This window comes from Emys orbicularis, chromosome 25 (genome assembly GCF_028017835.1).
Source record: "Emys orbicularis isolate rEmyOrb1 chromosome 25, rEmyOrb1.hap1, whole genome shotgun sequence".
Lineage (NCBI taxonomy): Eukaryota > Metazoa > Chordata > Testudines > Emydidae > Emys > Emys orbicularis.
In genome coordinates, this window is record NC_088707.1 from 15,078,856 (window position 1) to 15,106,361 (window position 27,506).

General features: G+C 47.9%; 1 protein-coding gene across 1 annotated transcript in view; it reads left to right on the top strand.

Moving 5' to 3' along the window:
• MYO1D (myosin ID) overlaps positions 1-27,506 on the top strand; it is a 369,137-nt gene that overhangs the window by 223,730 nt on the left and 117,901 nt on the right. Inside the window, exons 20-21 of the mRNA XM_065422544.1 lie at positions 18,126-18,239; positions 24,759-24,913. Of these exons, the coding sequence (XP_065278616.1) occupies positions 18,126-18,239; positions 24,759-24,913 (269 nt within the window). The remainder of the gene's footprint in view (positions 1-18,125; positions 18,240-24,758; positions 24,914-27,506) is intronic.

Here is a 27,506-nt window from a genome sequence, read left to right on the forward strand (position 1 = left end):
CAAGAGGCTCTCCTACAGAGGTCACTCTTTCATCATTTTGCATCACCAAAGTGAAATTCCTCCGTGCTCGCAGTACTCTGGCACATCTGGTGGAGAACTAGAGAGCTCTCTTTGGGTTTCTCTGTTGTGAAATTAGAGCTTCTTCTTCGAGTGCTTGCTCATATCCATTCCAGTCAGGTGTGCGCGCGCCGCGTGCACGATCGTCGGAAAACTTTTACCCTAGCAACACCCGGTGGGTCGGCTGTGGAGCCCCCTGGAGTGGTGCCCTCATGGCGCCGGATATATACCGCAGCCGACCCAGCGTCCCCTCAGTTCCTTCTTACCGCCCCTGACGGTCGTTGGAACTGCGGAGCACAGCTTAGCTGGTCTCCACACTCCCTAGCGTCTAGCTTATTTCTGTAGATAGTTTAGATAGTTGTATAGTAGTTAGAGTCTTTAGATAGTTGTTATTTAGCTGGTAGTTGTTGTAAATTGTTAGCGGGGGTTAAGGGGGTTGTTCTCCCCCCTTTTCCCCCCCGGAGCATACCGGGCTCATGCCCAAGGCTCCTGGCTTTAAGCCGTGCGCGTCCTGCGCGAAGCCGATGCCAACAAGTGACCCGCACGCCTCCTGCTTGAAGTGCCTCGGGGAAGCCCATCACGCAGATAAGTGCCCAATCTGCAAGGCCTTCAAGCCTCGAACGAGGAAGGAGCGGGACTTTCGGCTTCGGCAGCTCCTCATGGAGGCGGCGCTCAGCCCGGACCCTCCCTCGGCGCGCCCGGCACCGAGCGCGTCGGTGCGCAGCGCCCCAGCGGCTCCGACCGGCGCCGCGGACAAGTCCTCCCGGCACCGGCAGACTTCGGCATCGCGCCCACCTCAGGGGACTCGGCGCCGATCTCTCTCTCCAGGCCATAAGAAGGCCCGCAAGGCTCAGGACACTGCTGCCCTGAAGACGCCCGCTCCCCCCGTGCCGGGGGTAGAGCCGCGTCCGCCTTTGGACCGCCAAAAGCAGGCGGCCACACCGTCGACTCCGGCACCGAGGCCGTTGAGTCCGGTACGGACTGTTTCACCACCTAGGCTGGTGGTGGAACCTTGTCTTCCCTCGACTCCGGAGACATTTACTACCGCGAGGGACCTGATCGCACTCACGGAGCCGGCACCGTCGCAGCTCCCGGCACCGGTGGCTCCGCGCATTGTGCAGTCGAGAGGCAAGCCTGCACTAGTGCGCCCACCTTCTCCACCTGTGGACTCTCGGCACCGCTCCAGGTCTCGGAGCAGGTCCCGACGCCGCTCGGAGTCCCGGCGCCGACTATCACCTCGGCGCCGGTCGTACTCGCGGTCGAGGTCCTCTTCGCGGCGCCGCTCCACATCTCGGCACCGTCGCGACCGCCGGCACCGATCGGACTCGAGGCGCACCTCCCGGTACCGGTATGAGCGCCGATCGAGGGACCGCTCCCGGCACCGGGTGTCGTCGCGATCGTCGTCCCGCTCCAGATCCGGATCGCGGCACTGGCGGGGCTACCGGCACCGATCCCGATCCCGGCACCAATCTCCGGCACGCTGGGACAGATCGTCCTACGACCGGCACCGCACCAGCCGGGGACGGATGCATCGCGTTCGGCACCGCCATGGCCGTCAAGATCCGCGTCCCACTCCTCTGAAGGGGCCTCTAGATCGGCCTACCCTCCACAGGGACAGGCGGCTTCGGCGGACTTCGGGCACTCGCAGGACATGGCAGAGGACCCTACGCAGGGACCTGCTCACTGGTCCTTTTGGACCCCATGGGCCTATCACCAAGCCCAAGGGGCCCCACCGTCTGCCTCCCGCTCGGCACGCTCTGAGCCCAGAGCCCCGGAGGCCACCATCTCCCGCCCCCCGCCAGGGGGCATGGAGGCTCCAGTGCCCACGCCGGCGCAGGCCATAGACACTGGGACGAGCGAGGCCCAGCTCCAGGGGCACCTGGAGCAAGACTTGCCTTTGGACCCCTTGCCACCGGGCGTATCCTCCTCCTCCTCGCCTGATGAGGCGGTAGCGGGGACATCCGCCATGGGCCCGCCCCCCATAGACCTCCGGGCCCACCAGGACCTGTTGCGCCGGGTGGCGCGCAATATGGACCTTCAGATGGAGGAGATCGTGGAGGTTCACGACCCGATCGTGAACATCCTTTCAGCGGACACCCCATCCAGGGTCGCGTTACCGCTGATTCGCTCCATTCAGACCAATGCCACCTCCATCTGGCAAACCCCGGCCTCTATTCCCCCCACGGCCAGGGGCGTGGAGAGGAAGTACTTTGTACCCTCCAAGGACCACGAGTACTTGTACACTCACCCTCAACCGTGCTCGCTGGTGGTCTCATCAGTAAATGCACGGGAGCGCCATGGTCAGCAGGCGGCAGCGCCGAAATCGAAGGACGCTAAGCGCTTCGATTTGTTCGGGCGCAAGGTCTATTCCGCGGGGGGGCTTCAGCTTAGGGCGGCCAACCAGCAGGCGCTCCTAAGCCGATATAGTTTTAACACCTGGTCCTCCATGGAGAAGTTCAAGGAACTGGTTCCCCAGGAATCTAGGGAAGAGTTCGGAACTTTGGTAGAGGAGGGTAAGCGGGTGGCACGCACCTCCCTACAGACCTCACTGGATATAGCCGACTCGGCCGCTAGGACCCTAGCGTCGGGTATAGCTATGAGGCGAACCTCCTGGCTCCAGGTGTCGGGCCTGCCACCTGAACTGCAGCAGACCCTCCAGGACTTGCCCTTTGAGGGTCAGGGCCTGTTTTCGGAAAAGACAGACTCGAGGCTCCAAAACCTTAAGGACTCTCGAACAATGATGCACTCTCTGGGGATGCATGTCCCGGGTCCACAACGCAGACCCTTCAGGCCCCAGCCTCAGAGGTTCTACCCTCCCCCGCCTCGCCCGAGACAGGACTTTGCCAGGAGGCGGGGTAGAGGCGGTAGGCGACGGTCGACCGGCCCTCAACCCGGTCAGAACCAGGGCCAGCCGAGACCACCTTCAGGGCCTAGACAAGCCTTTTGAAGGTGCGGTCGAGGACGGCACCAGAACCAGCACCCAGGATTCATCTCCCCCCTTCCGGGATCGCCTCTCCCGTTTCCACCGTGCTTGGCCCCTTATAACATCAGACCGTTGGGTCCTTCGCACGGTGGAGAAGGGATACGCCCTCCAATTTTCCTCGCCCCCCCCCTCCCACTCCCCCTCCCCGTCCCTCTTCAGGGACCCTTCTCACGAGCAACTCCTTTCACAGGAGGTTTTTGGGCTCCTCTCTATGGGAGCCATAGAGGAGGTTCCGCAGGAGTTAAGGGGCAGGGGGTTTTATTCCCGCTACTTCCTGATCCCCAAATCGAAAGGGGGTCTACGTCCCATCTTAGACCTGCGCGGACTCAACAAATTCATAGTAAAGTTGAAGTTCCGCATGGTATCATTGGGGACCATTATTCCCTCGCTGGATCCTGGAGACTGGTTCGCCGCCCTCGACATGAAGGACGCTTACTTCCATATAGCTATTTATCCGCCTCACAGGCGCTTCCTGCGATTTGTAGTAAACAAGGTGCACTACCAATTCGCAGTCCTTCCCTTCGGCTTGTCCTCGGCTCCCAGAGTGTTCACGAAATGTCTGGCAGTCGTCGCGGCATACCTTCGCCGACAAGGGGTACAGCTGTTCCCGTATTTGGACGACTGGCTGGTGCGCAGCCGCACCAGGGACCAAGTTCAAGCTCACGTCCACATGGTGACACAGACTTTCCACGAACTGGGCATTCTACTCAACAGGGAGAAGTCCACTCTGGTGCCAACACAGAGAATAGAGTTCATTGGAGCGATCCTGGACTCCAGAAGCGCACGAGCCATTCTGCCAGAAGGCCGCTTTCAGTCCATCGCACGCGTCATTCATGGACTGCGGGCATCTCCGTTCACCATCATAAGAACATGCCTTACCCTGTTGGGTCACATGGCCTCGTGCACCTACGTAACCAGCCACGCCAGACTGTGGCTTCGCCCACTGCAGGCTTGGGTGTCATCGGTGTACCGTCCTCACCGGGACGACCTGAACATGCTGGTCACGGTCCCGCCCTCGGTCTTGACCTCCCTCACCTGGTGGTTGGATCGCGCAGTGGTCTGTGCAGGAGTGCCTTTTCACGCCCCACAACCTTCCCTCCACCTAGTCACGGACGCTTCATCTCTAGGATGGGGCGCTCACCTCGGGGAGCGTCATACCCAGGGCCTGTGGTCCGCTTCCGAATTAGCCCTACACATCAACGTCCGGGAACTGATGGCGGTGCGCCTAGCCTGCCAGGCATTCCTCAACTTCCTACAGGGCCGTTGCGTGCTGGTCCTCACCGACAACACCACGGCCATGTTTTACATCAACAAGCAAGGCGGAGCCCACTCATCGCTCCTATGCCAAGAGGCCATTCGCTTGTGGGACTTCTGCATCGCCCACTCGATCTATCTCACCGCATCATTCCTGCCTGGAGTCCAGAATACGCTGGCGGACCGTCTCAGCAGGTCCTTCCAGACGCACGAGTGGTCGATTCGCCCGGATGTCATCTATTCCGTCTTCCAGAGGTGGGGATTTCCCCAGGTCGACCTATTCGCATCCCGGGCCAACAGGAAGTGCCACGCATTCTGCTCCCTTTACGGCCGAGCTCCAGGCTCTCTGTCGGACGCATTCCTTCTAACGTGGAAGGGCCACCTGTTCTACGCCTTTCCCCCATTTCCGCTTGTCCACAGGGTGCTGCTCAAGATCCGCACCGACCAGGCACGAGTAATTCTAGTGGCTCCCGCTTGGCCGAGGCAGCACTGGTACACCACACTGCTAGAGCTGTCGGTTCAAGCGCCGATCACGCTCCCCTTGAGTCCGGATCTCATCTCCCAGGACCACGGCCGTCTGTGTCACCCCGACCTACAATCGCTCCACCTCACAGCGTGGATGCTCCATGGCTGAGTCAGACGGAGCAACAATGTTCGCAGTCCGTCCAGCAGATCCTGCTGGGAAGTAGGAAGCCCTCTACACGGTCCACTTACTTAGCCAAGTGGAAGCGGTTCTCCTGTTGGTGTCAGCAACGGGCTACGTCCCCCTTGCAGGCACCTATCCCTCTCATATTGGACTATCTCCTGTCCCTAAGACAGCAGGGCTTGGCGGTATCTTCAATCAGGGTTCACCTCGCCGCCATTTCGGCATTCCACCCAGGAGAACTCCCGTCATCGGTCTTCTCTAACCCGATGGTCGTTAGATTCCTCAAGGGCTTGGACCGGCTGTACCCACAAATACGCCAGCCGGTTCCAACGTGGGACCTCAACCTCGTTCTCTCCAGGCTCACAGGGCCCCCGTTTGAACCATTAGCGACCTGTTCGCTCCTGTACTTATCCTGGAAGACGGCCTTCCTCGTAGCTATTACCTCAGCACGGCGTGTTTCTGAACTCAGAGCGCTGACGTCCGAGCCCCCATACACGGTGTTCCACAAGGACAAGGTGCAGCTTCGCCCCCACCCTGCCTTTCTTCCGAAGGTGGTTTCACCTTTCCACGTAAACCAGGACATCTTTCTCCCGGTCTTCCATCCAAAGCCACACGCTACTCGTCAAGACCAGCGTCTGCATTCTTTGGACGTACGCAGGGCCCTGGCTTTCTACATTGACCGTACAAAGCCGTTTAGAAAGACGACGCAACTCTTCGTTGCGGTGGCCGACCGGATGAAGGGCTCACCGGTCTCCTCACAGTGCCTGTCCTCTTGGATCACGTCCTGCATTCGTGCTTGCTACGACCTGGCCGGTGTCCCGACGCCACGCCTCACCGCTCACTCCACGAGGGCCCAGGCCTCCTCGACTGCCTTCCTGGCTCAAGTCCCGATCCAGGACATTTGTAGAGCTGCAGTGTGGTCTTCGGTGCACACGTTCGCGGCGCACTATGCGCTGGTGCAACAATCCAGAGACGATGCTGCTTTCGGGTCAGCGGTTCTGCACACAGCAATGTCTCACTCCGACCCCGCCACCTAGGTGGGGCTTGGGAGTCACCTGACTGGAATGGATATGAGCAAGCACTCGAAGAAGAAAAGACGGTTACTCACCGTTGTAACTGTTGTTCTTCGAGATGTGTTGCTCATATCCATTCCAAACCCGCCCCCCTTCCCCACGGTCGGAGTAGCCGGCAAGAAGGAACTGAGGGGACGCTGGGTCGGCTGCGGTATATATCCGGCGCCATGAGGGCACCACTCCAGGGGGCTCCACAGCCGACCCACCGGGTGTTGCTAGGGTAAAAGTTTTCCGACGATCGTGCACGCGGCGCGTGCACACCTGACTGGAATGGATATGAGCAACACATCTCGAAGAACAACAGTTACAACGGTGAGTAACCGTCTTTTTGCTTTTCTTCAACAAAAGAAATCAGGAAGCCAAGCCACCTCCTTGAATTGAAACTCGAGATTACAAAATTGTAATTGTGAACAAGAGCAAGTCTTGATTCTCATTTGAATCAGTGAAAATATAAATAATACAAGAAATTACCTGGTGTGGTGCAGAGAACACAAGCTGGAAAAGAGTGCTCACTATGGGGGTATAAACAATTGTAGCTGAGAACATAATAGACCTACCTTTATTCCATTACAGAGCCAACAAAGCAACAATGTTGTCTTTAATGCATTGGCATTTTTATATATTTTCAAGCATTTGAAGAAAACCTTCCAAAATGAAAATGCCCTTTAGGAAGTGTTGATTAAAACAAATCAAGAAAACCCCACCTTACCCATGAGGCTGTTTAATCTACATGAACATGCTGAAGCTAAGGAAAGAAATAAGGTATTGGTTGCTTGCATCCAGAAAAGGGCGTTAATTTTAAGAGAAGAAAAACGTTGCTCTTCCAGTGAGACAAGCCAGTGTACTTTCCTATCTGGACATCTCTGCGTGTTACAGCTGGGCTTATTGTTCAGTGTGAATGTTAAAAACTACATGTACAGCACACACGGGAAGGAATTTGTGGTACTTTTTGGTTTGTTACTGTTCTGTACAGCCTTGCAAGACCTGGGCACACTTCCCAGTCCCAGCTAATAGCTGCTGGAATTGTTACAGAGGGAGCACAGAAATTACCATAGTGGATCAGACCCATGGTCCATCTAGTTCAGTATTCTGACTCAAACAGTGGCCAGGACCAGATGCATCAGAGAGAGGTTCAAGAAACCACCTAATTCCTATTAGTTTGTCTTAAACCCTGAGGTATGAGGTTTTAATATACTCCCAAAGTTAATGTTAGCATTAATTATTATAATTCTGGATATTCTTGTTATCTATATAAGTGCCCAATCCCTGGTATAACCTTGCTAAATTCTTTGCCTCAATAATGTCCCATGGTAAGGAGCTGCACAGTTTATACATTACAGCTGGCTGTATTTTAAAGAATCCTTATTGAGGTTGCAGGAACAAACCATCCCGATGTGTAGAAAGAATAGTAAATATGGCAGGCGACCAGCTTGGCTTAACAGTGAAATCCTTGCTGATCTTAAACGCAAAAAAGAAGCTTACAAGAAGTGGAAGATTGGACAAATGACCAGGGAGGAGTATAAAAATACTGCTCAGGCATGCAGGGGTGAAATCAGGAAGGCCAAATCACACTTGGAGCTGCAGCTAGCAAGGAATGTTAAGAGTAACAAGAAGGGTTTCTTCAGGTATGTTAGCAACAAGAAGAAAGTCAAGGAAAGTGTGGGCCCCTTACTGAATGAGGGAGGCAACCTAGTGACCGAGGATGTAGAAAAAGCTAATGTACTCAATGCTCTTTTTGCCTCTGTCTTCACGAACAAGGTCAGCTCCCAGACTACTGCACTGGGCAGCACAGCATGGGGAGGAGGTCACCAGCCCTCTGTGGAGAAAGAAGTGGTTCAGGACTATTTAGAAAAACTGGACGAGCACAAGTCCATGGGACCGGATGCGCTGCATCCGAGGGTGCTAAAAGAGTTGGCGGATGTGATTGCAGAGTCATTGGCCATTATCTTTGAAAACTCATGGCGATCCAGGGAGGTCCCAGATGACTGGAAAAGGGCTAATGTAGTGCCCATCTTTAAAAAAAGGGAAGAAGGAGGATCCGGGGAACTACAGGCCAGTCAGCCTCACCTCAGTCCCTGGAAAAATCATGGAGCAGGTCCTCAAGGAATCAATTCTGAAGCACTTAGAGGAGAGGAAAGTGATCAGGAACTGTCAGCATGGATTCACCAAGGGCAAGTCATGCCTGACTAACCTAATTGCCTTCTATGAGGAGATATCTGGCTCTGTGGATGAGGGGAAAGCAGTGGATGTGTTGTTCCTTGACTTTAGCAAAGCTTTTGTTACGGTCTCCCACAATATTCTTGCCAGCAAGTTAAAGTAGTATGGGCTGGATGAATGGACTATAAGGTGGATAGAAAACTGGCTAGATCGTCGGGCTCAATGGGTAGTGATCGATGGTTCCATGTCTAGTTGGCAGCTGGTATCAAGCGGAGTGCCCCAAGGGTGGGTGCTGGGGCCGGTTTTGTTCAATATCTTCATTAATGATCTGGAGGATGGCGTGGATTGCACCCTCAGCAAGTTTGCAGATGACATTAAACTGTGAGGAGTGGTAGATACGCTGGAGGGTAGGGATAGCATACAGAGGAACCTAGACAAATTAGAGGATTGGGCCAAAAGAAATTTGGTGAGGTTCAACAAGGACAAGTGCAGAGTCCTGCACTTAGGACAGAAGAATCCCATGCACTGCTACAGACTAGGGACCGAATGGCTAGGAAGCTGTTCTGCAGAAAAGGACCTAGGGGTTACAGTGGACGAGAAGTTGGATATGAGTCAACAGTGTGCCCTTGTTGCCAAAAAGGCTAATGGCATTTTGGGCTGTAGAAGTAGGGGCATTGCCAGCAGATCAAGGGATGTGATCGTTCCCCTCTATTCGGCATTGGTGAGGCCTCACCTGGAGTACTGTGTCCAGTTTTGGGCCCCACACTACAAGAAGGATGTGGACAAACTGGAAAGAGTCCAGCGGAGGGCAACAAAAATTATTAGGAGGCTGGAGCACATGACGTATGAGGATTGGCTGAGGGAACTGGGATCATTTAGTCTGCAGAAGAGAAGAATGAGGGGGGATTTGATAGCTGCTTTCAACTACCTGAAAGGGGGTTCCAAAGAGGATGGATCTAGACTGTTCTCAGTGGTGGCAGATGACAGAACAAGGAGTAATGGTCTCAAGTTGCAGTGTGGGAGGTTTAGGTTGGATATTAAGAAAAACTTTTTCACTAGGAGGGTGGTGAAGCACTGGAATGGGTTCCCTAGGGAGGTGGTGGAATCTCCTTCCTTAGAGGTTTTTAAGGTCAGGCTTGACAAAGCCCTGGCTGGGATGATTTAGTTGGGGACTGGTCCTGCTTTGAGCAGGGGGTTGGACTAGATGACCTCCTGAGGTCCCTTCCAACCCTGATATTCTATGATTCTATGAAAAAACATCCTTTGAATTTCCCAGTTCCATTCAGTGAAACTTCAGTGAATGTCCCCTTGAACTTGTGTTGCATGATACGTAGTGCAGAAGCACCCAAACTACCTTTTCTAGACCATTCAGCATTGTATATCCTTTTTATGTGCTCTTTTATTCATCTCCTTTCTGAAGAAAATAATCCCAATTTTTTTCAATCTTTTCATGTCAGAATTTTTCCAGACCTAGTAATTTGTTACCTTCTCTGAATATTCTGCAACGTCCTTTTTTGAGATGGAATGACCAGTACTGCACATAGTAACCAGATGAGGCCGCACCAGTGATTTATATGGCATATTTTCCAGATTGTCTTCCACCCCATTCCAAATGTATCCAAACATCTTGTTTGCTTTAGAATGCAGCTGTGCATTGAGCCAAAGTCTTCTATGAGTGTCCTAAATTGAGCTCAGGTCAATTTTTTCTGAGTAGAACCCTGTAAACTGGATAAGTATTCTCATTTTTTCCCTCCAGTATGCATTACTTTGCATTTACCAACATTTAACTTTGTTTGCCATTTTGCTGCCCATTCATCTACCTTGGTTATGTCCCTCTGAAGTTCATCAGTCTTCTCTGGACTTCGTTAACCTAAGTAACTTTGTCATCTACAAATCTTGCTACCTCACTGCCCATGCCCTTTTCCAGATTCTTAATAAATGTGTTAAACACCAAACCTAATACGTGATCTTGAGGCATCCATCCTGCTGTTCATCTTTTGCCATGATGGCATCTGTGACCAGGATGGTGATAGTGACTGTGAAATGCTCAGGGAGATTAGAGAGGCTATAAAAAATAAAAACTCAATAATAATGGGGGATTTCAACTATCCCCATATTGACTGGGTACATGTCATCTCAGGACGGGATGCAGAGACAAAGTTTCTTGACGCCTTAAATGACTGCTTCTTGGAGCAGCTAGTCCTGGAACCCACAAGGGGAGAAGCAATTCTTGATTTAGGCCTAAGTAGAGCACAGAATCTGGTCCAACAGGTGAATATACCTGAACTGCTTGGTAATAGTGACCATAATATAATTAGATTTAACATCCCTGTGGCAGGGAAAACAGCACAGCAGCCCAACGTGGTAGCATTTAATTTCCGAAAGGGGAACTACACAAAAATGAGGGAGTTAGTTAAACAGAAATTAAAAGGTACAGCACCAAAAGTGAAATCCCTGCAAGCTGCATGGCAACTTTTGAAAGACACCATAATAGAGGCTCAACATAAATGTATACCCCAAATTTAAAAACATAGGTAACCCCAACCAGGGATCTGTTTACATCTCAAGCAAACAGGAAATGCACCACATATTGCTCCAGAGGAGCCTTCGGTTGCCCCTCCCAGGTTGACACTCTGCTTCTTCCTTTATTAGACCAGTTCAACTATGCCTTTCCTTCGCTCTCACTCCTGCCATGAGTTCAACACTAAATCCAGCAGGACAGAGCACAGGTCATTCTGATCTCCCACTTCTGGTCTAGATAGTTTTGGTTTCCCAACCTCCTATGTACGTCGTCCCAACCACCAATCATACTCCCAACGTTTCCAGAGCTTCTGACCAGCTTTTGGAATGGCAAGATCAAGCATCCCAATATGCGTCTGCTTCAATTCAGGCCTTGGTATTTGGATGGGCATTGTCCTTAGAAAGTTTGTGTTCCACAGCTGTGCGAGACATCCTTTCTAATTGTAGACAGGACTCTACTAGATGTTACCTAGCTAAATGGAAGCGCTTTTCTTCTTGGGCATATCAAAGAGGCATTCTCCCAGAAACTGCAGATATTCCTCACATCTTGGACTATATCCTCTCTTTGAAGACATCAGGCTTGTCCATCAGGTCCTTGCAAGTCCAATTGGTGGCAATCAGTGCTTACCATCCATCTTCTCAGGGCTACTTGTTCTTCACACATCCACTGGCCAATAGATTCTGGAAAGGCCTAATCAGAACCTTCCTGCCTATTCAGAAGCCTAGTCCCAAGTGGTACTTAAACCTTGTACCTGCAAAGAACAAAGCCAATCAGGAAATCCCCAAGACTATCCATTTCTGTAGCAGAAAGAATCAGGAGGCACATCAACTGTACCCAGAGAATCTCCAAATGGATCTCTGGCTTCATTCTACTCTATCAGCTATTGAACCTTACCTTCCCTCCCCATGGGGTAAGAGCTCATTCCACCACAGCACAAGCAACAGTTATCACATCACTTCAGGAGGTACCCCTCCTTGACATCTGTAAAGCAGCCACGTGGGGCTCCATTCATGTGAGACATTATGCCCTGCTGCAGGATTCCTCTGCTAATGCCTCCTTTGGGACGATGGTCCTCTGCTCAGTTCTACCCTGTACATCCTCACACCTTCCTCCTACTTAGGTACTGCTTGTCAGTCACCCACAGTGGAGTACAGTAGGGACCATCACTCAAAGAAGGAGAAGTTACTGACCTGTAACTGGAGGTTCTTTGAGATGTGTGGTCCCTCTTTGTATTCCACTATCTGTATTCCCATACCCACTGCCCACCCTCTTTCCCCTCGGCTTCCACTCTTATCTGATTCGTGGTAGAGAAGGAACTGGAAAGGCGGACGATCTGCGCAGCCCTTTATCCCCTTGTACAGAGACACGAGGTGAACCAAGGTGCATGCACAGACCAACAAACACTACTTTCACATTCTCTGGCTCTGGGTGCATGGTGCACATGCATAACCCACAGTTTACACATCTCAAAGAACCCTCAGTTATAGGTCAGTAACCTCCTTGTGACGGGTTGGACCCTCCGTCCGGGTTGCCACCTGATATACTGGGGTCCCACTGAGCCCACCCGTTCCACCAGCCTGGGCTTTCTCACCCTGCTCTTGCTGTGCCAGGCCCTCAAGCCTTCTCTAGCACACACATAGGTAAGGCCACACCCAGCTGCAGACACAGACTGAAATCAGCTCTGTGTGGGAGGATTCAGCTAAGGGATTTACCCAGCACTCACGTGCACACCTCCTTTGGGGTGTAAACCCCAAATTATATTGTCTTGCACTGTGTAGAGAGATCTGTACAGCACAAGCTCATAAAAATTGCCCCCCCGCAATGTGGAGGGAGATATACACAGCTCCCTCTCTTCCCTCCCCCCGTGCGCACGCGATATAAATTGCACAGACTGGTTTATAGAAAACAAATACAAGTTTATTAACTACAAAGGACAGATTTTTAAGTGATTATAAGGGATAGCAAACAGATCAAAGCGGATTACTGAGCAAATAAAACAAAGCACACAAACTAGGCTTAATACATTGAAGAAATTGGCTACAAATAGTAATTTCTCACCCTAAATGTTGTTTTATGCAGGGTGCAGAGTTTCTTGAAGGTAAACTGCACTGCTTGCAACTTAAATCTCCAGGTATACCCTTCACAGGCTGACCTTTTTCAGCCTGGTCCCAGTCCTTCTCCCCGGATCAGTTTTAGGTGTTTACAGGAGTCATCCTGGGCAGGGATCTAGCGAAGAACCGGCGACCGTGATTAACTCACTCTCGAGCCTTAAACAGAATTTATATATGGCATGAATCTTTTGTTTCCCAGGCTGACTCCCAACCCCCTCTTAATGGAAAAACACTGAAAGCCCAAGATGGGCGTCTAGTACCAGGTGACATGATCACATGACCTTGCAGTGTCAAAGCAACCATGAGACAAGGTTTATTTGTAATGTCCACAGGAAGGAGCTCCAGGAAGATGGGAGATCAGCATCTTCAAAGACCCATTCCATTGTCTTTCCTAATGGCCCATTCAGGCTGATTGCCTACTATCTGGTGGGTGTTTCCCAGATGCAAACACTTTTGCAATTGATAGAGTTTATATTCCTAACTTCAGGTACAGCAATGATACATGTATTCATACAAATAGGATAATCATATTCAAGAAATCATAACCTTTCCAATGATATTTTGCAAGACCCATCTTGCATCAAATACAATTTAGTTATGCCATATTCATATAAGCATATTTCTATGAAGAATATGGGCGTGCTGTGACACTCCCTTTGTCAACCCATTCTCTTTTATCCACTATTTTACTGACACATTCAAAGGATTTTAACAAATTAGTGAGATGCTGTTTTCCGTTTGCAGAAACCGTGCGTGTTAGACCCTATCATATCATGATTTTCCAAGTGTTTTTATTCAATTTTTAATGATTATTTTAGCCTTATATCTGTAACTGGCTAATTGGCTTACTGGTCTTCACTTTCCTAGATCACCCCCAGAACATTTTTATATATAGGTACACTTGCTATCCTCCAGCCCTCCAGTACAGTAGCTATTTTTAATGGATAGCAAAACTATGTGAGCACCTCACTAGAGATGATTTGTATTGCAATAGGTTTCAGAGTAGCAGCCGTGTTAGTCTGTATCCGCAAAAATAACAGGAGTACTTGTGGCACCTTAGAGACTGCATCCGAAGAAGTGGGTTGTAGCCCACGAAAGCTTATGCTCTAATAAATTTGTTAGTCTCTAAGGTGCCACAAGTACTCCTGTTATTTTTGTATTGCAATAGCAAGCCCTCTGGCTGACTTAGGTGTTGTACTGTGCTGGAGGGATACTAATTGGGATCATTTGGTACTTTGCTGGTGATTAAAAGTGAATGCAGAAAAGACAATCTTGAGAACTAGGGGAGAACTAGCTTGCTGCTAAATTACACCTTTTACTTTTAGTGTATTAGATTAGTTGGCCCTTTTATTAAGTCTATTTTCCTGTTGCCGTGATGGCATAGAAACAATAAGTTCCCCCCTGATTATAGTAACATGCATGAATTAAGACAAAGTACTAACTGACTTAGAATCATAGAATATCAGGGTTGGAAGGGACCTCAGGAGGTATCTAGTCCAACCCCCTGCTCAAAGCAGGACCAATTCCCAACTAAATCATCCCAGCCAGGGCTTTGTCAAGCCGCGCCTTAAAAACCTCTAAGGAAGGAGATTCCACCACCTCCCTAGGTAACCCATTCCAGGGCTTCACCACCCTCCTAGTGAAAAAGTTTTTCCTAATATCCAACCTAAACCTCCCCAACTGCAACTTGAGACCATTACTCCTTGTTCTGTCATCTGCCACCACTGAGAACAGTCTAGATCCATCCTCTTTGGAACCCCCTTTCAGGTAGTTGAAAGCAGCTATCAAATCCCCCCTCATTCTTCTCTTCTGCAGGCTAAACAATCCCAATTCCCTCAGCCTCTCCTCATAAGTCATGTGCTCCACCCCCCTAATCATTTTTGTTGCCTTCCGCTGGACTCTTTCCAATTTTTCCACATCCTTCTTGTTGTGTGGGGCCCAAAACTGGACACAGTACTCCAGATGAGACCTCACCAATGTCAAATAGAGGGGAATGATCACGTCCCTCGATCTGCTGGCAATGCCCCTACTTATACAGCCCAAAATGTCATTAGCCTTCATGGCAACAAGGGCACATTGTTGACTCATATCCAGCTTCTCGTCCACTGTAACCCCTAGGTCCTTTTCTGCAGAACTGCTTCCTAGCCATTCGGTCCCTAGTCTGTAAGAGTGAATGGGATTCTTCCATCCTAAGTGCAGGACTCTGCACTTGTCCTTGTTGAACCTCATCAGGTTTCTTTTGTCCCAATCCTCTAATTTGTCTAGGTCCCTCTGTATCCTATCCCTACCCTCCAGCGTATCTACCACTCCTCCCAGTTTAGTTTCATCTGCAAACTTGCTGAGGGTGCAGTCCACGCCATCCTCCAGATCATTACTGAAGATATTGAACAAAACCGGCCCCAGGACCGATCCTTGGGGCACTCCGCTTGAAACCGGCTGCCAACTAGACATGGAGCCATTGATCACTACCCGTTGAGCCCAATGATCTAACCAGCTTTCTATCCACCTTATAGTCCATTCATCCAGCCCATACTTCTTTAACTTGCTGGCAAGAATACTGTGGGAGACCATATCAAAAGCTTTGCTAAAGTCAAGGAATAACATGTCCACTGCTTTCCCCTCATCCACAGAGTCAGTTTTCTCCTCATAGAAGGCAATTAGGTTAGTCAGGCATGACTTGCCCTTGGTGAATCCATGCTGACAGTTCCTGATCACTTTCCTCTCCTCTAAGTGCTTCAGAATTGATTCCTTGAGGACCTGCTCCATGATTTTTCCAGGGACTGAGGTGAGGCTGACTGGCCTGTAGTTCCCCGGATCCTCCTCCTTCCCTTTTTTTAAAGATGGGCACTACATTAGCCCTTTTCCAGTCATCTGGGACCTCCCCGGATCGCCATGAGTTTTCAAAGATAATGGCCAATGGCTCTGCAATCACATCCGCCAACTCCTTTAGCACCCTCGGATGCAGCGCATCCGGCCCCATGGACTTGTGCTCATCCAGTTTTTCTAAATAGTCCTGAACCACTTCTTTCTCCACAGAGTGCTGGTCACCTTCTCCCCATACTGTGCTGCCCAGTGCAGCAGTCTGGGAGCTGACCTTGTTTGTGAAGACAGAGGCAAAAAAAGCATTGAGTACATTTGCTTTTTCCACATCCTCTGTCACTAGGTTGCCTCCCTCATTCAGTAAGGGGCCCACACTTTCCTTGACTTTCTTCTTGTTGCTAACATACCTGAAGAAACCCTTCTTGTTACTCTTAACATCTCTTGCTAGCTGCAACTCCAAGTGTGATTTGGCCTTCCTGATTTCACTCCTGCATGCCTGAGCAATATTTTTATATTCCTCCCTGGTCATTTGTCCAATCTTCCACTTCTTGTAAGCTTCTTTTTTGCGTTTAAGATCAGCAAGGATTTCACTGTTAAGCCAAGCTGGTCGCCTGCCATATTTACTATTCTTTCTACACATCGGGATGGTTTTTTCCTGCAACCTCAATAAGGATTCTTTAAAATACAGCCAGCTCTCCTGGACTCCTTTCCCCCTCATGTTATTCTCCCAGGGGATCCTGCCCATCAGTTCCCTGAGGGAGTCAAAGTCTGCTTTTCTGAAGTCCAGGGTCCGTATTCTGCTGCTCTCCTTTCTTCCTTGTGTCAGGATCCTGAACTCGACCATCTCATGGTCACTTAAACTGCTGTTCTGTACTGGACAATAATCCAAGGTGCAGACACTACTAGATTGGGAAGACTGTTTCAGTCAGAGGATTGGTCCCTCTTAATTCCATCAGATTTGATGTGGTGAGAAATTCAGTATAGTAAGCGACTGGGAGGTGAAGTAAGGTTCAGCAATGATCAGCACAAGGGAAACTTAATGTAGCCACTTCAGAAAAATGCTTTTTATCATTGTTCTCAAGCCATCCTTCAATATACCATGCATTAAGATCAGCTTCCAGCGGGATCCCCTCATTCTGAGTGTTCAGTCATACAGACAATATCCTACTAGGATAGAATTGTGATGAGTTTAGCTTAAAATGAATGAACCACCTGTGCATTTCTAAGGATTGTCCCTCTAGTGCAGAGGTGGGCAAACTACGGCCCGTGGGCCACATCCCGCCCGCGGGACTGTCCTGCCCGGCCCTTGAGCTCCTGGCTGGGGAGGCTAGCCCCCGGCCCCTCCCCTGCTGTCCTCCCCTTCCTCCCCCCCGCAGTGATGCTGCTGCGTAGGTAGCACGGCTGGCTCTGTCGGGGCGGCGGGGCTACATGCTCCTGCTGCTCTGAGCGGCGTGGTAAGGGGGCGGGGGGGAGGGGTTGGCTAAGGGGCAGGGAGTCCCGGGGGGGCAGTCAGGGGACAGGGAGCAGGGGGTGGTTGGATGGGGTGGAGGTTCTGTGGGGGGCGGTCAGGGGACGGAGCGGGGGGGTTGGATCAGGTGTGGGAGTTCCGGGGGGCCTGTCAGGGGGCAGGGGTGTGGATTGGGGTTTGGGGGGCAGCCAGGGGACAAGGAGCAGGGGGGGTTGGACAGGGGGTAGGGTCCCGGGGGAGGGGGGTTCCGGGAGGGGGGGGGTCAGGGGACAAGGAGTAGGGGGTGTTGGATGGGTTGGGAGTTCTGAGGGGGGCAGTCAAGGGGCGGGAAGTGGGAGGGGGCAGATAGGGGGCGGGGGCCAGGGTGTTTGGGGAGGCACAACCTTCCCTACCTGGCCTCCATACAGTTTTGCACCCCGATGTGGCCCTCGGGCCAAAAAGTTTGCCCATCGCTGCTCTAGTGCCTTGACATGTATCCAGTTAATTTCAGGTCCTGTTGGACTCTTGTTGGCAGCCAGTGTGGTTGAAAAGTGATATGATAGTGATGAGTCTCAGCAGGAGAATTAATGGGTCTTTACTGAATTCCAAGAATCTCTATAATTGGCTTTATATTTACTGAGTACAATCACTGCATTAAAACATGACTTTTTTCACTGAATTATATTACATTATTTAATTTGTAAATTATCACAATAGCGTATGGAATGCATTTCATATTGTTCCCAGATACTACCCAGCTTATTGTTCATAAGAAACCTGAGGATATGGAGCTACCTGATACCCTTGGAGACTAAAACACCATTGTTGCTTTAAAGTTGATGAAGATATTTACATGTTATAGCTCCACATCCCAGGTTTGACATAGAAATGTTGAAGCAAATTTTAAACCTCTTCAGATCACGCAGTAATGTTCCCTATTGTTTCTGTTAGGTGCACTTACATATGTAGGAACTTGATACCATGAATTTTGATCCTTTCATGCAACATGAAGTAATTTGTGTGACTTAACATCTGTGGGGATTTGCCTTTTTCCAGGTAAATCGCTTTAATAAGGTGGAGGACCGAGCAATTTTTATCACTGATCGACACCTTTATAAAATGGACCCTATGAAGCAGTACAGGGTGATGAATACCATCCCACTTTACAATGTAAGTATGAGGACTGGAATCCAATGACTTCAGAGTTCTAATCTCAGGCTCTGACACACACATTCCCTGTGATCTTGAACAAGGCACTTAATTGACTCAGTTTTCCCTCCTGTAAAATTGAGACAATAACTACATTTGCATCACTTATATGTTTAATGTTTGTAAAGCACTTTGAAGATGTAAAGCACTTTTTAAATGCTGCTAAATAATGTTGTTCCTTTTAATTCCAATACATAATATGAAGGCCAGAAACCAAACTACTCATTTCCTCTTCAAATGGTTTTATTTTTTGTGTACGGTGCACTGCAGGATTGTGGTCCCATAGAATGAGGTTAGAAAGTCCCAGCAGCTCTAGCTCAGAATGTCCAGGCCTTTGTGGGTTTCTCTGACCCTTAACGTTTGAACGCTCGTTGATAAAATGTATATTAAATAGTAAACCAAGACAGATATCGAATTGGATTGGACTATCTGGTCCTCAGGCTAGCAGAGATTTAGCTCACATTTCAAAGCAGGAGATTATCACTGGTGGAGAAGGGGTGGAAAGAGCTGGCCTTTTAGCTCTTCAGTGTCCCTTTTAGCTGATTTGCTACTACTCAATTTTCGCAGCCTGAGTTAAACCTGCTGTAGTTACTACAAAACTACACGGCCTGGTTTGGCTAGTTTGGGAATGTCACAGCTTTACAGAGTCCCACTGAATGTATGGCTGGGATTTCATCAGTAAATCTGGTATTCCTTTATTGTAAATGACAGTGAAAATGGGGAGTGGGGAATGAATAATATTTGCTGCATATGTAGCCATAGTTAGTAGTTCCCTCCCGCATCCTTAGCATTGGTCCTTTTCTCCCCATCCAGCCCTGCTGCGTGCTTTGCTCTTCAACCAGCCAAGAAGTGCACCAGTGTCTCATGAACACACACCCTAGCTCACTGCCTAATGGGCCAACATCTGCCTGTGTTAGCCACTTGTTCTAATAAGAATAGCTATTGCAATAGAGCATTGTCATGGCATCAGTGCCTCCTTCTTTGAAAACAGGCCTTGCCTCTAAGTTTATGTAGCAGCTGTGGGGCGTTTTCCTGGGCTGATGTTCTGTTCACATTACTTCCTAATTGTACAAAATGAAATTGTCAGCAGGTTTGATTGCTGGATGGCTGACTCCTGCCAACCCAAACCAACTTATTAAAATATACAGGGTATCTAAAAAGCAAACTGTACTTTCGAAGCAAGCTTCTGGCTTTTATTTTTGTTTGAAGGAATAAAAATTCATCTGATCCCTGAATTAATGAAAATCTGGTTTCTGATTTATGTTCTAGTTAGCAGCTGTGAGCTTGCTATCCCATTGTCTCAAACCAAATGGTTAGATCAAAACAAGTAACTTGCTACATTGGTAATTGAAATAAGTCCACATTTATCAATGACCACTGTCATCTTGCTTTTGAAAGAAGTGTTTGACATTAAACCTTTATGGAAGATAAATATTAAAGGCTGAGCTTTGTCTCTGTGTTCATCTAGCAGAGGGAGACCATATTATTCTTTAACAATGTTCTGTGCCTTGATGCTGACAGCTAGCAGCCAGAGCACAGCATGGCTTGCTTGGAAAACTTCTTAATGTTTTAAAAATTGAAGGTTACAGATAAGTCAGATGTACAGTCTTGTGCAAGTTGCCTGGAAAACACATTTTGGATGAGAATAGCTGCTTGTTGCAGTCCTTCACATAAAATGCATGTTTAAAATAGAACATCCATTCACATGAATGGAGTGAGGACTTCCTGGAAGTGCTAGTTAAGGGCACAGGCTACGCTTAGTTTGCATTTTATCCAGCATTGAAGCAGCTAATGTTTCGGTGCATCTGGGTATTGCACTTGTTCGAATACTTAGAAATTCAATAGATAGAAACCAGCTTTTCTAGTAAACCTGCAGTGACCTGCCACTGGGGAGGACACCTGTATTGAACAATCTCCTCAATCTAAATAATTATGACGAGACATTGGGGTATTTTGTAAGAGGGGTAATGGGGCAAAATGAAAATGTTCTGTGAAGCATAGAGACCTCAGAATGTTACTGTGCTGTATTGGAAATGCTTTATATGAGCAGGTCTTCTTCAAACACAGTAATAGCAAATCACTGCTTTGCAATCCTGAGCCCCTCGTCATATATGTTTTAATTCCAGGGAGTGACCCTTTGGTCCTTTTCTAATATTCCCAAGAAATTGCATCATAGTGCTGAGGCATGCTGCCTGAATCCTTGTCCTGTGATTTACTGTTGAGCTAGTGGCATCCTGCAGGAATGGGCAGTGAGGAGAAGAGAATGCAGAGTTGAGATGATTTAGACACAATATGTGAAATGTTTTATTTTTCTGGTTTACAGGGCTCCCTGAATTAAACCCAGGTCTGTGATTTTTGCACAAGCTCATCCATCATTTCTTTCTATTTATAGATTTGTTTCGTACCTTTTCTAGTGGTTTGAATGTTTGCAGTTTGTCCCTTACCATTTGAGCTGCCTAGTGTAGTTCTCATTTTTCAGCACGTATGGTCTCTTCAATAATAGGACTGTTTTTTATATTAGTGTATATTTTGATGAGGGAGGTGGCATAAGTAGCCACTTAATGATGCAGGTGTTTTTCTTTGTTGAAAAAACACAGTTCTTTGGATTGATGTGGATGTTTTAAAGAAGTAAATGGATGATAATTACCACCAGCCTCTGTGCTTGCTCTATTAGATGTTCCTTGCTAGAAAGATATATGTTCATCTGGAAGATGGATTGCCCTTCTAATGTGTACAAGGGTGAACCCAGCTGAAATTCATCTGCCTGCCAGCAATACTCACTATCAACATTTCTAAAGCACCCTATCAACATGGCAACATCCTTAGGGATGGTGTTTCCATGGAAATCTCATTGGAGACAGTCAGCTGATGTCTGGTGCTACCCGTGAACTTGTTTTTAGCTCAAGAAGCCATCCTGTAGTTTCCCATTTTCTTTAACTGCTTATTGCTCATATGTAATAGCAAAGACTGTCCCTTAATGAATGACTGATTAATGCAATTCAGATCCCGGATTTTGTATGGTCTCCTTGTCTCTTCAAAAAGGAGTCTTTGATTTTGTGTATGGAATTACAAACCACATTTGTTTGAATATGCTAGACATTGAGGAATCTGGCATTAATTACGCCGCAAACTTACTTATATATTATTACAAACACACGTCTTGAATTTTTTTTATAAAATCTAGGCAGAAAAAAACCCTTAAAGATCTCTGGAAAAAGGGAAAATTCAAAGGATTTTGGTATTTTTGTTTCAGACGTGTCTTCCTTACTCCCAATCTATTACAGCCTTGTATAGATTAAAGTGTTTCTATTTTGAGATTCTGCTATAAAGTGAGTATGCTGGTAATAGTTTTAATGCAGCATTCATTTTAGTCTCCCCTACAAAGGGGGGAAACTGATTTTTCAAGATGGCAGAGGGCAGTTTAAAGGTGATTGACAAAGCAGTGGAAGGAATCTCTATTTTGGCTACCTTTCACAGTATATACATATATTTATGATTTTTAAAAAGGACAGATGTTCAGAGTTTTGAGTTTTTTCTGACCTTCACAACTAACATCCAGGAAAACTGAATGATTACCATTCTTTGTACTTAGTGAGACAATTTTCTTTTTATGTGCTATGTTCAAGATTTGGTGTTAATTTTTTAAGCCTGAAATAGAAAAACAAGATAATTCTTTGTTCAAGGGCTGTTGGCCTCCTAAAGCAGCTCAGTTAATTATTAATTTTTAAACAGGCTTTTGAAATTCATTGATTTCAATTCATTCTCTCCCCTCCCCATTAGCTGCACACTTAAAGCCCAGATAGCACTAACCCATGGGGCTCTATTGTGATCACTGGCATGATATTTAAACATGCAAATTAATTTTAAGGGACACTGTACACTCAGGCAGCTGACAATTTCCATGCATAAAGTGTAACGTTTAAAAATTGTTTGATAATCTTTTTAAGTATTGTGGGTAGTGGAGAGTAAAATCCTATTGCATGCAGGAGATCACTGCTGGGTATTTGGCATATTAAAATGAGTCTGTATAGTTTGTCTGAATGCTTAGTCCAGAAACAATGAGCTGCTCTCAGATCAGTACAGCATAGGCACCTCTGAAGAGGGTGAATAGTCTAGGGCTCTTTTGTGCCAGAGATCTGTCCAAAATTTGGTAGCGGCTACTGTGGTGTTCATTGCATATATTTTCAGGGGATGCCACATTAGTGTTAAGCCTTTGACTGGCCTTGTAGGCCGATTCTTAGAAATACCAGTTTGTGAAAAAGTACTGGGATTGTTAAACTTAAAGCATGATGCATCCTGACCAGCTCTGAAAATCAGGCAGGCTTCTCAGGATACAGAATAGTCTCTGACTGGATGAGCATGAATATTTGATCACAGGAGATGGGAGTTTGTAGAAGGAAATTCTTTTAGGAAAGAATGCCTCAAGACTTTCAGGTTCCATCAGTATTATGCTTATCAGGCTCTTCCACCTCATTTTTAGAGGATGGGCATGTTCCTGGTGTCTCCAGACATTCCTGGAGAGGAGCCCTGCAGTCCCTGATGAGGCTTGCAGAAGCTAAATTTCCAGAGAAGAATGTCTGCTGTATCTGATCTTTGTGGAGTTTACTGTTTTCTTTTTTTCCCGGGGGTCTCTTGATTTTCCAATTTCCTTATATCTTGTATATTATTTGCACATTGTTAAATACAAAGGGCTACATTAGATTGTTAGCTTGAGAGAAAAAAATGTGCTCTCAGCTGTGCTACCATTCTGCTGCTGGCTTCCTTTGGAAAGGAAAAGCAGGGTTGTGGGCCTACTGCCATCTGGCATAATGGTATCCCTCCAAAGATACTTGGTGGTAGGTGTGACGTTGTGCAGCCTATATGGTTTTATAAAAACATGATAATAAGTGAATATAATGTAACTGGGATATGCTTCTTGCAAAAGGTCTCTTGTAAGGTATCATTACAAAGCTCATAATCTACTGAGTGTGATCATCCTATTTGTAGAAATGTACCACTCTTGTATCTAAAACTAGAAATATAAAACATAACTCTGAGGGCCTATTGTAATTATGTAAAGTGTGGGCCATTAATGATGGTTTGGAATCTTGATGACTCCCATTAACCAGGACCATTGTCTGCAGATGGCTGTGATACCTGTTAGTCTTCCTGTATGTGTATGTGCTGGCAAGTGGGCAATGAAGTCTTGCAGTGACATGTGATCATGTCACCTGAACTGGAATCCATCTTTAACCTGGTGCTTTTCCAGTGAGGGGGAGTGGAAACCCAGAGGGACAAAGGGTTCCTGCCTTATGCAAAAGATATATAAAGGGGTGGAAGAGAACAAAGGGAGAGAGGAGCCATCATAAAGAATCCCCTAGCTATCACCTGAGCTGGAACAAGAGCTGTACCGGGGAAAGAATTGTGCCCAGGCCTGGAAGGTGTCCAGTCTGAAAAAAACTTACTGAAGCATCTCTGAGGGTGAGATTATCTGTATTTAGCTTGATTAGACATAGATTTGCGCATTTTATTTTATTTTGCTTGGTGACTTACTTTGTTCTGTTACTACTTGGAACCACTTAAATCCTATTTTCTGTATTTCATAAAATCACTTTTTATTTAGTAATTTACTCAGAGTATGTATTAATACCTGGGGGAGCAAACAACTGTGCATATCTCTCTATCAGTGTTATAGAGGGCGAACAATTTATGAGTTTGCCCTGCATAAGCTTTATGCAGGGTAAAACGGATTTATTTGGGTTTAGACCCCATTGGGAGTTGGGCATCTGAGTGCTAAAGACAAGCACACTTCTGTGAGCTGTTTTCAGGTAAACTTGCAGCTTTGGGACAAGTGATTCAGACCCTGGGTCTGTGTTGGAGCAGACGGGAGTGTCTGGCTCAGCAAGACGGGGTGCTGGAGTCCTGAGCTGGCAGGGAAAACAGAAGCAGGGGTAGTCTTGGTACATCAGGTGGCAGCTCCCAAGGGGGTTTCTGTGATCCAACCCGTCACAGTAGGCACGCCAAACAATTGGAAACAGGCTCCTCCATTCTCCGAGGGGGGCACAGCACCTAGCAGAATGGAGTCCTGGTCAGTGACCTGGGCTCCTAGGTGCTATGATCATACAAATAATAAATACTACTAGTAATCCCACAGAGAGTTGGGCCAGACTGAGCAAGGTCTCGGGAATCTATTCTTGTCCTTTGTTTCGCCTGCTGGCTTCCAGGATATTGTGTAGTTTCAATCTTCCCTTCCTTCCCTTGAGTTTTTCTGGTCTTTCAGGGGGAGCATTGAAAAAGCCATGCATACTAAAGTTTCTAATAGAAAAATTTAGTTCTGTGATCCTTTCAGAGCTAAAAACTGAAAAGATGGGATAGCGTACTGAAGTAGATGATCAAAATTAAAGATGGAAAAGATATATTAGATTTAGTCCATTCCTCTGGTAGTGGAGGATTGTTACTAAGATATATGCCATAAGACTATTCTGTGCTTTCTCTCTGCAGTTGACGGGATTGAGTGTCTCCAATGGAAAGGACCAGCTTGTGGTCTTCCACACAAAGGATAACAAAGACCTCATTGTCTGCCTCTTCAACAGACAGCCAACTAATGAAAGCAGAATTGGAGAGCTGGTTGGAGTCCTGGCAAACCACTTCAAGAGGTCAGTATTTCTGTGAAAATTCAGAGTCCAGCTCGTCAGATCTGTGACGTCCCTTAAAGTTGTTTGATGAACTTGCTTTCTATCAGTGCTGACTCATTATACTGCATTCATTCAAATATCATATTGCCTCTGTATAAATCCATGGTACGCCCACATCTTGAATACTGTGTGTAGATGTGGTCGCCCCATCTCAACAAAGATATATTGGAATTGGAAAAGGTTCAGAAAAGGGCAACAAAAATGATTAGGGGGTATGGAACGACTTCCGTCTGAGGAGAGATTAATAAGACTGGGACTTTTCAGCTTGGAAAAGAGATGACAAAGGGGAGATATGATTGAGGTCTATAAAATCATGACTGGTGTAGAGAAAGTAAATAAGGAAGTGTTGTTATTTACTCCTTCTCATAACACAAGAACGAGGGATCACCCAATGAAATTAATAGCAAATTTAAAACATAAGGAAGTATTTCTTCACACAACGGACAGTCAACCTGTGGAACTCTTTGCCAGAGGATGTTGTGAAGGCCAGAACTATAACAGGATTCAAAAAAGAACTAGATAAATTCATGGAGGATAGGTCCATCAATGGCTATTAGCCAGGATGGGCAGGGATGGTGTCCCTGGCCTCCGTTTGCCAGAAGCTAGGAATGAGTGACGGGGAATGGATCACTTGATGATTACTTGTTCTGTTTATTCCCTCTGAGGGACCTGGCATTGTCCACTGTCGGAAGACAGGACACTGGGCTAGATGGACCTTTGGTCTGACCCAGTTTAGCCGTTCTTAGGGTCCTATGTTATAGATGAGCAGCAATTCAAGTAGATGAAGATGTGTATTCCACTTAGGTGTGTGCGTGCCCAGTGCCAGAGCCAGAGATTTTTGCCTAGCAGTACCCATAGAGGGGCAGCGCTTGTGGCTGTGACCCCTCCTCTGACTATATGAGGCAGTGCCGCCCCGACCCGCCTCAGTTCCTTCTTACAGCTGGTGGTTGTAGCCTCACCACCTCGCAGATAGTCTTAGTCTAGTTTTATTGTATATAGCTGGTAGTTAGTGTTAGCTAGTAGTCTGTTTTCCCCAGTGATGCCCTCACCAGGGTTTAAACATTGTCCTTCGTGTGGAGGAGCGATCCCCAATAGAGAGCAATACCACATGTGGGGATCAGTCTCTGCGAGGCCCACCTCAAGGAGCATTGCATGATCTGTAGGTCGTTCAAGAAAAGAACTCACGTGGCTCGGGACCTTTGCTTCAAGCTGCACCTGCTTCAACAGGCCATACTGCCTGATCCGGTACTGAAGCTGTCATCAGGTTGATGATCACCCTTGTGCTCCAGGAGCGCTGCCGCTTCACGTTCTGGAGCAGGCGCCTCTCAAAAGAAACTGAGGAGCCATTCCTTGTGGCCTGCAGAGAGGAAAAGGTTGTATAAGACCAATTGAAACAGCTACAGGTCTTGGGGTGACTCTTCCACCTCCCTCAGGAAAAGTGTGGACTGGCACAGAGCTGGTGCTGGCATGTGGGACAGCACGGGTACTTCTGACCCTGCTCCAGTACTGAGTAGGGAGGTTAGAAATCCTGTACTTGTTGACTCCAGTCCCAGCCTCCAGGCATTTAAGTCTGGTCCCAACAAGGGAGATGCTGGTATTGACTGTATCCATGTTGTTGGCGTACCAGGCAGCCGCAGACCTCCTCTGCCTTTTAGTCCCAACCTCACCATTGGTCCAGGACTTTCCTAGGGCTGCGCCATCTGTAGCCCCTCCGATTGAGCGAGCCGCCAAACCCTTGTCTAGTGGCACCGCAGCACAATGCTTCTCTTCCAGTAGTGGGGGTAGAGCCAGTACCGGGATCGGTACGGAAGACCTTGTACTGGGAACCTCTTTGGCACCACTTCTGGGAGATGCTTCCTTAGCAGCTTTCATCACCCTCAATGTCAGTACAGTTGATACCTCTGTTTACATCAGGACTGACACCACTTCCAGCACTGGCATGCTCCACACCGACTCCATCTGCAATGCTGCTGCTTGCCTCATTCGGGGCGACAGATGAGTCAGACCACTTACTCGCTGCTCTGCCCTTGTCACCGGGATCCCGAGGCTTCTCTGCATTCGAGTCAGGGTTGTCATTCTCCCGCTCTCCATTGCACAGTAAGCACCAAGGACCGCTAATGGACCATTACAGTTCCCAAGATTGGCATCCGTCTTGTGGTTGGGATAGAGTTCCCTTACCTGGTGCCTACTGGCCACCAATGCCCTGTCCATATCAATGGCCTCCTCGTCTCGTTCAAAGGCAGGATCACTCGCTGGGTCTGCAGTAGTGACCGTAGATCTGCTGCAGGCCCAGGCACCAGTGGTCCTTATCTCTGTGGAGCCTCCAAAGTTCTCCATCCAGGTGTGCCATTTCTGGAACAAGATCCATCTTTGACTCAGTTAAGGGCCTCGTCCCCATCTCCAGATGATGCAGTGCTGCCTAGCTTATTCTCCTCTTTGGTACTGGAAGATTTTAAGATTTTTAACCTTTTGCACTGTGCAGCGACATCCCTGGGCATTCAAGCGGAGTTCTTGCAAGAGAACACCCACAAATTAGTGGACATTTTGCGGCCTT